The sequence below is a fragment of the Pecten maximus genome, chromosome 18 (assembly GCF_902652985.1).
Source record: "Pecten maximus chromosome 18, xPecMax1.1, whole genome shotgun sequence".
NCBI classification, from domain to species: Eukaryota; Metazoa; Mollusca; class Bivalvia; order Pectinida; family Pectinidae; genus Pecten; species Pecten maximus.
This window is the reverse complement of record NC_047032.1, coordinates 13,153,927-13,166,708: the sequence shown is the minus strand read 5'-3', so window position 1 is coordinate 13,166,708 and position 12,782 is coordinate 13,153,927. Positions and strand designations below refer to the sequence as shown.

Sequence of the window (12,782 nt, the reverse complement as noted above, 5' to 3'; positions counted from 1 at the left end):
ACCTTATTTCTCAGACTTCGTATGTTTAAATGAAAAATAGATAAATCGTTTTCTGGTTAAAGACTGGATGTGCTACGAGAAGCGTTACATAACAGTTACTTCTTTCTGCTGGAATGTGGAGAACATTACACTGAAACGAAAGTGTTCAAGTTTTCATCAATATAAGACGATCATCAAATGTTATTGCTGTAGACGTATTGGATTTGGCGAAATAATCTTCCAGGATCCTAACAACAACCTTTATTACATTGGCGTTGTTTTTGCGGTCTCTCTTGTTCAATATTTTTGTCAAATATTCTACATCGTACTTACAATACCATCACACAAATGTGACCAATACAAGAATTCATTCCTTGTACGCAAAGTAATAGACTGTAATCATCTGAATGATGAATATAGTATGTGCCCCATCATTGGAGGTTTTCAGGTACGCACGTATGCACCAATAGTCCCGGTCAAACCTCTCTCTCTACCGTTGTAATAAAACTGGAAACGGGTACTACAACGTATTAATATAAAGATATAGAAGAAGCAAATCGGGCTGAGCCTTTCGTGAGCTTGCAGACGTCAACATTGCTTGCAAGGTCCCGGAGACGCTTGAAAAATCAGCCAATCAAATTGCAAGTTTAACTTGCATCGCGAGAAATAAGAAATGCTACCTTGGCACTCACGCAAGGGCGGACAGTACAAATTAAAAGACCGGACCTGGGAAGCTATTTTTTGTTTGCGACATATGATAGCGAAATTGTTGCTTCTTTTTTTTATTATAGGTTGTATAGGGAATGTTATACACTCATATAAAAAGTTTAAATGTTTTTAGAAAGAATTCGTAAAGGTACATATCAGCAGGAATTTTATGCGGAATGTTCCTTTAATTAAGCCTTGCGAGTTCACATATTGCAGCAAACATGTTTGGTTTGTTTTTGTTTAACGTCCTATTAACATCCAGGGTCATTTAAGGACGTGCCAGGTTTTGGAGGTGGAGGAAAGCCGGAGTACCCGGAGAATAACCACCGGTCTACGGTCAGTACCTGGCAACTGCCCCACGTAGGTTTTGAACTCGCAACCCAGAGGTGGAGGGCTAGTGATAAAGTGTCGGGACCCTTGACCACTCGGCCACCGCGGCCCCTCAGCAAACATGTATCACAATATCAAATACTGTAATATACAATATAAAGGTATATGAACATATATACATGAATCACGGATATGTAGCGCGATATCTAAGCTGGCTGGTTGGCGTACATTTGAAAGCTAATTGATATATAGATGTTCATGGGGTGAACTTACGCCAACCTGCTACACAAAAGAATGTAAAATGTAAACTTTACTGTTTTATAGCAATTGCGAAACAAGCTATACCAACTTATATTGATCACTCTTGTTAGCCTGGATGGAAGCGCGTGTTGGGTCTTATTGTTGGAGAAAACCGGAGGAGTAGCCGGAGAAAACCAACGTGGTTTGGCAAGTGACCCAATATCTTTTCATTTCCGAACTCGAACTCCGGCCGTTTCAGTGAAATAAAGTGTGCGATCATTGAGCAACGGACAACTCGAATTAATAACTATCAAACTGTTGTTAGACGATGATTTGTGTTATGTTATAGACTCGTATGAAAGTCGAAACTTATCCCCACTCATGGCAAAAATGTGATGTGCTAACTTAAGTGCATTTTAAGAAATATATTTTGTATCTTATTTTCACCAAAACGATTAGTCGATCACTCTCATATCAGCACAAACGGAAATACTCGTATAAGCCAATAATATAAGACGGATGTGTTTATTTTTTTGTAGAATTTAGTGATAATACATGTTCATGTATGTTGACATTAGGTAGCAAATACTCATTGTTGACCCTGAGAAACTCCTTTGCTTATACTACCTGGGGTATTTTCCAAACAAAAGGAAAAGCATCAGGCCTGTGATACTATCAACAGAAAACAGAACACGAAAAATGGGGACATTCCTTTATTGAAAGACGTTCAATTGGTTCGTCTACATAATACAAGGTATTTTTTCGCACTCTTACCCAATCATTTGTACAATACCACGTTCACCAGTCATACCGGAAGCACCGGTTTCACCAGTTGGTCCTGTTGCTCCAGGTAAACCTGTTTCTCCAGTTGTTCCAGCTGAACCAAATTCACCAGTTGAACCGGTTTCACCGATTTCACCGATTTCACCGATTTCAGCGGTTAATCCTGCTGATCCAGTTGATCCTGTAGATCCTGTTGATCCAGTTGATCCTGTTGATCCTAATGATCCAGTTGATCCAGTAAATCCTGTAATACCAAGGACCCCGACAGTTCCTGATGGCCCTCGCGGCCCTTCGGTGAGATCAGATAAACTCAACAGAATAAATCCTGTAATACAGTATAATATTTAGAATATGTAATTGATTCTCATCACAAGTATACTTTGTAGGAAGTTTACTTAGGATGTAAATTATAATTAACAACATAAATATTATTTTTTGATTGACAGGACTGGATGGATATTGCTATGTGACAGCAATAGTGTTTACCTGCAAATTAATTTATAGTTATCTCCCTTTACTTGTGATAATGTATACCACTGTTCAAAATAACACATGTAAATATTAATTTTTATTAATTTGGAAATGACTTAAATATGCTAAGCCTGATTTCAAGCCCTTTTGACATATTGGAATGGCGACAAAATGTAAATAAGATGCAGAGGTCTCCCAGCTGGGGGGTTCTAAGCCTTCCGTTCTTATGTGCATTGATGGAATAAAATTAAGCGAGAAAATAATTCTCGCTGCTACAACTATAGCTGTTAAGAATAAATATTACAATTTATTTAGAAAATGGATTAAATTTTCCTCCGATCGAAAAACAATCCTTGTATAAAACTTCGACTATTCGACACACAAGTTTCGTACCTAGTGTAGCGTAATAATGTAATCGTACACGAGCCCGTTCTGTTGGCAGGTATATCTAAACCCGAGTATAAGAGTTGGCTTGTCAGCACAAGGATTGCCGACTACTTACCAGCTAAACTCATTCACAAGAGCTGAGATGTCCCTGTCCACGGTACAGGCCCATGTTTGATTATTTATTTCACATGTACTTTATTAAAGTAACAAATTGTAATATATTGTGAAACATTTTCATCGTATTATCACCAAGGTCCTTGAAATGTGCGCCAAAATGGATGACGTTATCAGTTTGCGATGTGGTAACGCTACATAAAATGATGACGTAACGCTATTGTGAATGGCGTCATAGAGCGTTTGAGATGGTCTTTTCTCTACCTAGTTAATAGACAGAGTTTTCTTTCCCCTACCAAAAACGGAGATTCACCTGTGATGTATGGGGAAAATAACCGTGTTTATTTCATTATGACTAATGTAGCTGAAGTAATGCATACCTAAACTGAAACTCAACGCAGCAGACAATAATGAAGTTGCGGTTAGCAAGGGCGGCGCTAGCCCTGCCCCCGGAGGTAGGATGAAGTCCCCGGGCGTGGCCATGATCTGAAAGAAAATGGCTATATTAATAACATGACAAGTATAATACTATGCAAATTTTAACAAAAATTCTTAAATCACTCCATAAATTTTTTCTAAAACTACATAAATGATGCGATATTATTGTTCAACACATTTCAAGCAGATACATTTTTTTCTCTCTAAAAGATAGAAACTGAAAGTAACAGTAGGGTTTAATTATATTATGCATTTATGGCCCTGGGTGCAGGGTAATATGAAGTTTTGTTTACTTGAAGGTATCATATTTCCCGAGGGATTGTCCGAGCGAAATATGAGGGCTGAGGGGAAACAAACCTTCGTATTACCCTGCATCTAGGGTCATAACTTGTTTATTATACCGCAAAATTATCAGTTATGAATGATGATACTCAAAAATAAACTGAAGATATGAAATATCATTTCTATCACAAACCCCTGTGATCCCGGTCGCTCTATTGATGCGATTCCAAGTAAAGGTGTTATTGACTGGTTTTTTTTAGAAACTCTTGGAAACAGTTGGCATGGGTTTTTTTCGTGTTCTGAGAAATCTTTTTTTGAAGAATTTTATCCTTTTCTGCTTCTTTGACAGCACGAAAACGTTTGCCTTTCTGTTCGCGGCCATTTGTAAACAACAACTGGAAGGGAGACAACTCCTCGCAACAAAAAGTGGGGGCGTCCATAGGGGCACGCGATCCAGGGAGATATAATATGTATCTCCCTGGCCCATGCACCTCAGGCAGATATGACGTTTATGACGTAACGCTATTGTGAATGGCGTCATAGAGCGTTTGAGATGGTCTTTTCTCTACCTAGTTAATAGACAGAGTTTTCTTTCCCCTACCAAAAACGGAGATTCACCTGTGATGTATGGGGAAAATAACCGTGTTTATTTCATTATGACTAATGTAGCTGAAGTAATGCATACCTAAACTGAAACTCAACGCAGCAGACAATAATGAAGTTGCGGTTAGCAAGGGCGGCGCTAGCCCTGCCCCCGGAGGTAGGATGAAGTCCCCGGGCGTGGCCATGATCTGAAAGAAAATGGCTATATTAATAACATGACAAGTATAATACTATGCAAATTTTAACAAAAATTCTTAAATCACTCCATAAATTTCTTCTAAAACTACATAAATGATGCGATATTATTGTTCAACACATTTCAAGCAGATACATTTTTTTCTCTCTAAAAGATAGAAACTGAAAGTAACAGTAGGGTTTAATTATATTATGCATTTATGGCCCTGGGTGCAGGGTAATATGAAGTTTTGTTTACTTGAAGGTATCATATTTCCCGAGGGATTGTCCGAGCGAAATATGAGGGCTGAGGGGAAACAAACCTTCGTATTTCCCTGCATCTAGGGTCATAACTTGTTTATTATACCGCAAAATTATCAGTTATGAATGATGATACTCAAAAATAAACTGAAGATATGAAATATCATTTCTATCACAAACCCCTGTGATCCCGGTCGCTCTATTGATACGATTCCAAGTAAAGGTGTTATTGACTGTTTTTTTTTTTAGAAACTCTTGGAAACAGTTGGCATGGGTTTTTTTTCGTGTTCTGAGAAATCTTTTTTTGAAGAATTTTATCCTTTTCTGCTTCTTTGACAGCACGAAAACGTTTGCCTTTCTGTTCGCGGCCATTTGTAAACAACAACTGGAAGGGAGACAGCTCCTCGCAACAAAAAGTGGGGGCGTCCATAGGGGCACGCGATCCAGGGAGATATAATATGTATCTCCCTGGCCCATGCACCTCAGGCAGATATGATGTTTACCATACTAGATATTGGTATTTACGTAGGGTTAGAATAATATTACATTACAATGTACAATGTATATCATTATGGATACTTGTTCTAACGTAGGGTTAGAATAATATTACATTATACCATACTAGATACTGGTATTTACATGAGAAACGCTTACATGGTATTAATATGTAATTTATTCCATATTGTCCGACATTTGCAATTTGAAATTATGTAGTCATTTCTTACGAAAGATAATTTTAGATGAATATGTGACAAAGTTGATCATCCTTTAATAATGACAATAAATAGTTGTCGAAAGGACTTGAAATCAAACTAATCGTATTTATAATTGACTTCATTGGTGTCAAACACCCCAAGTTGTTATCCTACCACGTCTCTACCGTCTGATAATTATATTTTAAGAACTAAAGAACAGAACAACCGTCAATCACAAACGAGTCGTTGATGAGGGAAATAGCTGTATGGTGCAGTTTGATTAACCTTTTTTAGCTATACAGCAAGAAAGCAACTTAAATAAATCAAAATCGACAAATATATCAAGATATCTGTATTTTTATTTCAATACTGTAAAAAAAACCTTAGTGTCTAAAACAAATGTCAACACAGACACACAAATCAGAAAATTATATACATGTCCTGATGTAGAAATAAACAAATACAATTTTATGTGATCTTAGAAAAACATGGGAAACATTTTATTTGGTAAAGCAAATGTCAAACTAGAAGGTGGCATCTAAGAAGATACTATGTAGATTTATTTATTTACTTATCTATCTGCATATAATTTAATTTTGTTTGAAACACGCTATCAAGCGATAGACTAAAATAAAGGACAAGTTTTGATGACGTAATACACAAAGTACTACTTTTGACATTAAAGATCGTCTGCTAGGCCACAGTATGCGCAATGGAAGCTCCATTTGGGGCTACAACAGAGAATGCTCCACTCAACAAAAACATAACTTAAGCTCTGTGATCTACACGGTTACTGCTCCAAATGAAGCACAACTAGTCCGTACTCCTCCTGCTGAAACCGCACCTATGAATGACGTAAACAAACCCTTTCATTCCATGGCATATTCGTCATCCAGCAATATCATGTCGTCAGGTTTCATTTCGAAGTCCTGTTTTAACAACTGTGTATTCCAGTTACACCAAACATTATCTGCTAAAGGTAACTGTGTGTTAAGTTGCTTCAGATTTCCCCCGACTCCGTATGAACTGAAACTGTCATGGTGGCCTTTCTCTCACCACAGTCATCCTACGTCACAGCACTCAAAGTCACGATACGCGCCAAATTTGAAAAATGGTTATGATTGCTTGATGGCGATGTCAAAGCGTCATTTATAAAAAAAAAAATGAAACCATGCTATTATTATGATAAATAAATGTATCAATCTGGAAAAGAATTGTTTAATTTTGCAACGTACTTAAATTATAATGATTGCACTTGATAATAAATTGGTCTATCGAAAACCGCGGATTGGATGCAGAGCAAGTGAATTGCTGAACTGACCTGTTGATTTATGTAATTAGCTGATCATGGTTCATTGTCTCTTCAAATCTCATTACAGTGACATACCGTATGCTGATCTATAATGGAGACCTTAGGACTGTCACCGATCATTAAGGTAAATAACCTGAGACGTATTCAGTATTCAACAGTTGTTTACTGAATTTACAATTTTAATTCATATATTCATTAGTAATATTACCTGGCTGACACACGTCGTCTGCCACTGGTGTTGCTACCGGACAACGAGCCCCTTGATGCCTCATTTGACACAGAAAACATTCCGTTCATAAGCGATGATGAAACTGTTGCCGCTGTTTCGAGTATTTCACAACTCAGCATTGAAACCATCTCGGCGTCTGATGAGTACCATATAGCATGCACCACTGAGCACGGCAATGCCGATAAATGTCTTTGGATGATCCGGTAGACCTTTTAAATCGGATCCGTGATGGAACATAAGACATTGTTGCCACAGCTAATGAGAACGGAACAGCTACCCTACCAAGCGGTCTATGGAATGTGAAATCAGCAACTTGTTTTCAATAAAAAAGATGCTACCTCGGAAAAACAAACTTTAAAAAACCAAATCGCGCGGTCACGACACATAGATTGTTAACACATGCCAATGTCATTCAAATGAAGGAAGAAGTTGAGAACAAGAAACTTTTTATAATCCATGGAACACTGCATGTGTAGTTGTGTACATACACGAATGTAAGCTAGACCTGAACGGAATTTATTTAAGAAATGATTGCTTTTACAAAAAGTTTTTCTGTAGCGTTTTGTGATGAATTAGGCTACTCTGAACTTCATATCTATAGGTCTAATTGCTCTTGTTCGTTTTAGAATTAAAAAAAAAAAACAATATACAAATGTGTATTAAGTTAACACTGTCCGTATTTTTCTTACCTATGTCCGTATTTTCCTTACCCATGCAGTGTCCGTTTACCGTTTTTTTATTATATGTACTCAATGGTTTTCATTCGGAACTCTCTAGTATCGCGTTCCTTCTAAACGGAAAGGCCCGATATAATAACACACCACGAAGTAGGTGGAACGACAAGATGGGAATGTGACATAACAGGGCAACGTAAACTAAAGCGTCCGTATTTACCGTACCCTACCCTACCATGTGTAGACCAGATTTGAATTCCATGATGTAGTTATATTCTGTACCCCACATACTTTGAAAAGATATAGACTACCCTCTATGAATGCCAAATATACACTGTTGACAAGTGACAAATATGTTGAATTATATCTTTGAAATACCTTTGTGTCAATATCAATACTTTCTTCATACTGGAAGCATCATAATTGTAGCAAAATATATCTATACAATATATTTCACATACATTATCAAAATATTCACATGCATTATCAAAATATTAGGTAATTTACACTTTAATCATATAAAAATCAAAATCAGAGAGGACACATTTTTTGTGTTGAATTTGAAGCCCTTATCAATTCCATGGTAATCTGTCGACAATCTTGTCAAGGAAAGCCTTTCAGTAGATTAAATATATATATAGTTTCTTTTTAATAACATTCCTTTCTTTGAAAGTATAAACTTACAATTAAAATAAATATTTCTGAAATATTGGAAAAATACATTTGTATGTTGGCATTTGTTTGAATTAACTCATGTCGAATAAAACTGTTTTGGTTTAAGCTGCCTCATTTTTTTCATTTTATATTTTTCCAATATCATAATTTACAAGGTTACCAAACTAATCTATATTTGTTTTCAAACTGCGATTTAGTTATATATGTTATACGAACTAACAAACTTTGGAGAAAACATAGTTACTAGAATCTAGAATGTTATTTAATTTTGTTCTAAGGTTGAAATATTTCATATGAATAAATGGATTAGGATTCTTTTTAAACATTTCATCAAGGAGTGCCGGAAATAATTTTCAACTCTTCATTTTTTAATTTAGAAATAGTAATGAATAATTAAATTTCTTCTAACAAAATAGGTCAAACAACTGAAACTGTCAGGTCGCGCTGAAACACTAATTTTTATTTTGAAATCAATAAAGGGACATTTAAAAGGTAATAATAAAGCATTGTATAACCAAAATCACCAACCTATCATTTTCTTTTTAAATTATCATAACCTAGGGTCGGTTCTATTATGTGACAAAGTTTAAGAAAATTCTTGAAATGGATAAAAAAATGATGAGAATAAATCAAACTTAAAAATTGTGCTTTATTTTATATTTTAATGACATTTAAATTAAGCATGAATTTTTTTGGGAAACAGTTTTGAAAATGGTGTTGCATCACATGTCATTTTCAAAGAGATATAGTGCAAAAACAAGCACAGAGACATGCTGTTTTCTTTCTAGAATTGAATCCGGCATCAACTCTTCTTTCAAAACTCAGAGATTGAAACCATTATTCATATTTTATGGGAATGTCAGGAGGTTCAAAATCTTCTTCTTGGCTTTGAAACTCTTTTAGATACACTCCTTATTCCTTTTGGTTTTAATAAAGAATCATTTTTATTTGGTCTTCTCACACAAAATGTAAATGGTAAAATTGATAATGAAATTCTCATTGTAATTAAACAGTACATATATAAAATGCGCTGTCTGCACAAGTCCTTAAATTTAAATGCTTTAATAAATACTATACAGGACTATTTTAATATACAAAGATGTGTAGCTTATAGCAAAGGAGGTATGTATAAGGAGAGATTTAGAAACGAATGGCTAAAATGGGAAAAATTAATTAGGTTATAGCTTTCATTTCATAATATATTTAACTGACATGTCTCCTAGGCTCTAAAACACTAAACTGGTCAATAATTTTGCTTTGTTGCTCTGATAATATATTGTGATTTTTCCATCCCCTTTCTCTCCCTTTTTTGTCTATTTATCTTTCTATTTATGTATGTCAATACTGTCTGTATGTCTGTGTCTCTGTTAAGTCTGTCTGTGTCTTTCGGTCTAAGTAGGTTGGTGTTAGTCTATGTATCTGTTTGTCTGTATATGTCTGTCAGTCTTTCTGTATATGTCTGTGTCTCTGTTTAGTCTGTCTGTGTCTTTTTGTCTAAGTAGGTTGGTGTTGTTAGTCTATGTATCTGTCTGTCTGTGTGTATGTCTGTCAGTCTTTCTGTATATGTCTGTGTCTCTGTTTAGTCTGTCTGTATCTTTCTGTCTAAGTAGGTTGGTGTTGGTTTATGTATCTGTCTGTGTGTATGTCTGTCTGTTTGTCTGTACATGGATGAATAGCAGGATAATAGAAACAGAATGTGTGTTTAATATGCATTTTCTTATATATGTATGTATACAATAATATATACAACATGTGTAGTATGTGTGCACTTGTATGGGTATATTTGAGTTGTAGTAGGTGCGGTATGTGGATATGTTTTCATGTAAGTGCTGTGTGTACATGCCAACGGATGGATATCAAAATAGTACATGTATGTGTAGTAAAGCATGTGTGCTCATTGTCATATGCAATAGTTAGTATATGACTATATGTAGTACGCATGAACATGTATATGTGTATAGTGTTGTGTACATGTATGTATATGTACTAGAACATTCATGTGTGTGGGAAGGTGTTTGCGTGGGGTGTGTCATTCTCATTCATCAGAGTTACTTCCCTTCGTTTCATATGTCACTCGGTCAGTACGGTGGTGTAGCTTAGCAGACTCTGGGGGGCGAGAATGGGGGTGTGTTGGTGTGTTGGTGTGTTGGTGTGTATGTGTGTGTGTAAGCTTGTGCATAGTAAATTATAATAGAAATACACATCAGTGCTGAAAGGTGTGAATGACCATAAAATGTAGATGTCTTGTGTTTGTTGATAATATATGTTTAACTGAATAAAATATAAATTACAAAAAAAAAAAACTCTTCTTTCAAAATAACTATGGTAGAACAAAAGTTAAATTTTCGAAAAAAAAATTCAGACTTTCATACATCCCTAAGTTATTTTTTTCACTTTTTTTTGTTGCGTGTGACACATTCATTTCACATAAAATTTACACACCATATGTATAACATGACTTACCGCGCTGTCTGATCGAAATGAAATTCTCGAAAGATCAAATTCCAAGGCAGCGAGGACGGAACTGACATCTGTGATGTTATGGGGCTTTGGCTAGCTAAACATAACCTCCAATTAGTCGATCTGTCACGGTCTTGTAGTGTACACCACCGATACATCAAACCTGGTTTCCTGATGAGTCGGACGGACATATGGAATATCATGACACACATACGTTATCGATTTACCAGTGATGTGTTTTTATGGTTTCAAGTCTGAAAATGTAATGGGGAATCCATGCACGTCACTGAAATTTGATTGTTTAACGCGAAACTCTTAGCAAGCAGTCCATTGTTATTATTCCTAGAATCTAATAATATAATGGTATCATACAATTCAATATATACTAAATAATTTTATTTCGTATGCTTGAAGTTATATGCGACGTCCTATTTACACTGTACGTATTTAACCCTTCATCAATTTCAATAAATGAAATACATATATTTTTGTATTCATGTTAGTTGACAAAATACAATACATGAACACTGACCTCAAATGTTCCTCGCTATTCTTCTATTCATTCATGTTTAGCTTCATTCTCTCTTTACTTCACTCGTCCTTTTTTAACGCTCTCCCCCGACCCCGACCCTTTCATATACATATACCTTCACTTGCTACTATGGAATGGTTCAAACTATACCTTACATATCATGTGCGAGCACACCCTTGTTTCATTATAGTTATACCGTTTTCGGATAGGATTATTCCACATAAAGACATATCGAAGTTCTGTGATAACATGCAAAGTTAATGCTAGATCTTGTGATTATTTGGTTCTTTCGTGGTTTCCTTCTGTGTGCAAATCATTTACATTGTATTACTTATCGTATCTGATAACATAGAAGTAAATCATGGCCATTTGAATACGTCTGATTCTGACTTTGATATTTCTTCCGAGTCTTCCTTCCTCTCTAGTATACAAGCGACTATCATGATAATACCAAGTACTTGTTTGTACATTTGAACGTCCAAAGTCTTCGGAATAAGATAGATGTTTTATTTACGGAATCACACGATGTGTGTATTCTATCATTTACAGAAATGTAGCTCTCTATCAACGATAATTTATCAGATTTTAACTTTCCTGGTTATTACGACCCATACAGTCATTTTAGATCAGAGCGTAAAGATGGAGGAGTGTCTGTGTACGCTAAAATAACATACTTTGTAAGCGTCGCTACGATTTAGAGTTGCTAACTGTTGAATGTGTTTGGATAGAATTGATCTTAGCAGGTACTCCTCTCCTTTATGGTACCTTTTACAGACCTCCTAATTCTCCCGTCTTACTTTGGGATCATATTTCAAAGTTATTATAACTGGCTTTCTACACTGGATGTGAAAATATCATTGTAAGTTGTGATTTGAATGCAAAGTGTTTAAGCAATAACCAAGATTTTTCACATCTACATGGGCTTCTTCAAACTTTCAACTTATCCCCGATGGTATAATCTTCTACATATTATACCGATAATCAATCGTCTCGTCTGGATGGTATGTGTGTTTATAATCATAACTTGATAGATAAATGCTCTGTTGGGAAGTTTTCTAGACCAGCTTGTTAGGTATCATTGCCCTGTATTACGTAGTCTCGATATAACTGTACCTAGTAAGTCCTTATTTAAACGTAACATTTGGTTGTATGACCAATGTGATACTAATAAATATAAAGCGAGACTTTCCAATATTGATTCGGATAAAGCTATATCAATTGATAATCTAGATGAATAAGCTGTCGGTGGCCTTACTGATGTACTCCTTAACACTGCTAAGGAATGTATTCCTAATAAAACAGTAACAATACGTACAACAGAAACTCAATGGATGTCTAGTGACATTCGCAAAAAAAAATTCGAAAAAGGAAAAGATTGTTTAGATTAGCCAAAAGATCAGGAACCGTAAATGATAACCGTAAGTATAATACGTAA

The 12,782-nt window shown here is 35.6% G+C and overlaps 1 protein-coding gene across 1 annotated transcript; it reads right to left on the bottom strand.

The window, feature by feature from the left end:
- Positions 1-1,996: 1,996 nt before the first annotated feature.
- On the bottom strand, positions 1,997-4,520 carry LOC117316237 (sericin-1-like). Its single transcript, XM_033870775.1, has 3 exons — positions 4,418-4,520; positions 3,393-3,512; positions 1,997-2,365 (listed from the first exon to the last, which is right to left on the bottom strand). The coding sequence occupies exons 1-3, from the start codon at positions 4,518-4,520 to the stop codon at positions 2,028-2,030; spliced, it is 561 nt and encodes a 186-aa protein (XP_033726666.1). The 3' UTR covers positions 1,997-2,027.
- Positions 4,521-12,782: the final 8,262 nt, after the last annotated feature.

Bases quoted from the DNA above. Each gene is read 5' to 3' on its own strand.
- LOC117316237 (XM_033870775.1), bottom strand. From the start codon at position 4,520: ATGGCCACGCCCGGGGACTTCATCCTACCTCCGGGGGCAGGGCTAGCG. The intron at 3,513-4,417 runs GTATGCATTACT...TTATTAATATAG, and splicing joins TGCGTTGAGTTTCAGTTTAG to CCATTTTCTTTCAGATCATG. The intron at 2,366-3,392 runs GTATGCATTACT...ACTGTATTACAG, and splicing joins TGCGTTGAGTTTCAGTTTAG to GATTTATTCTGTTGAGTTTA.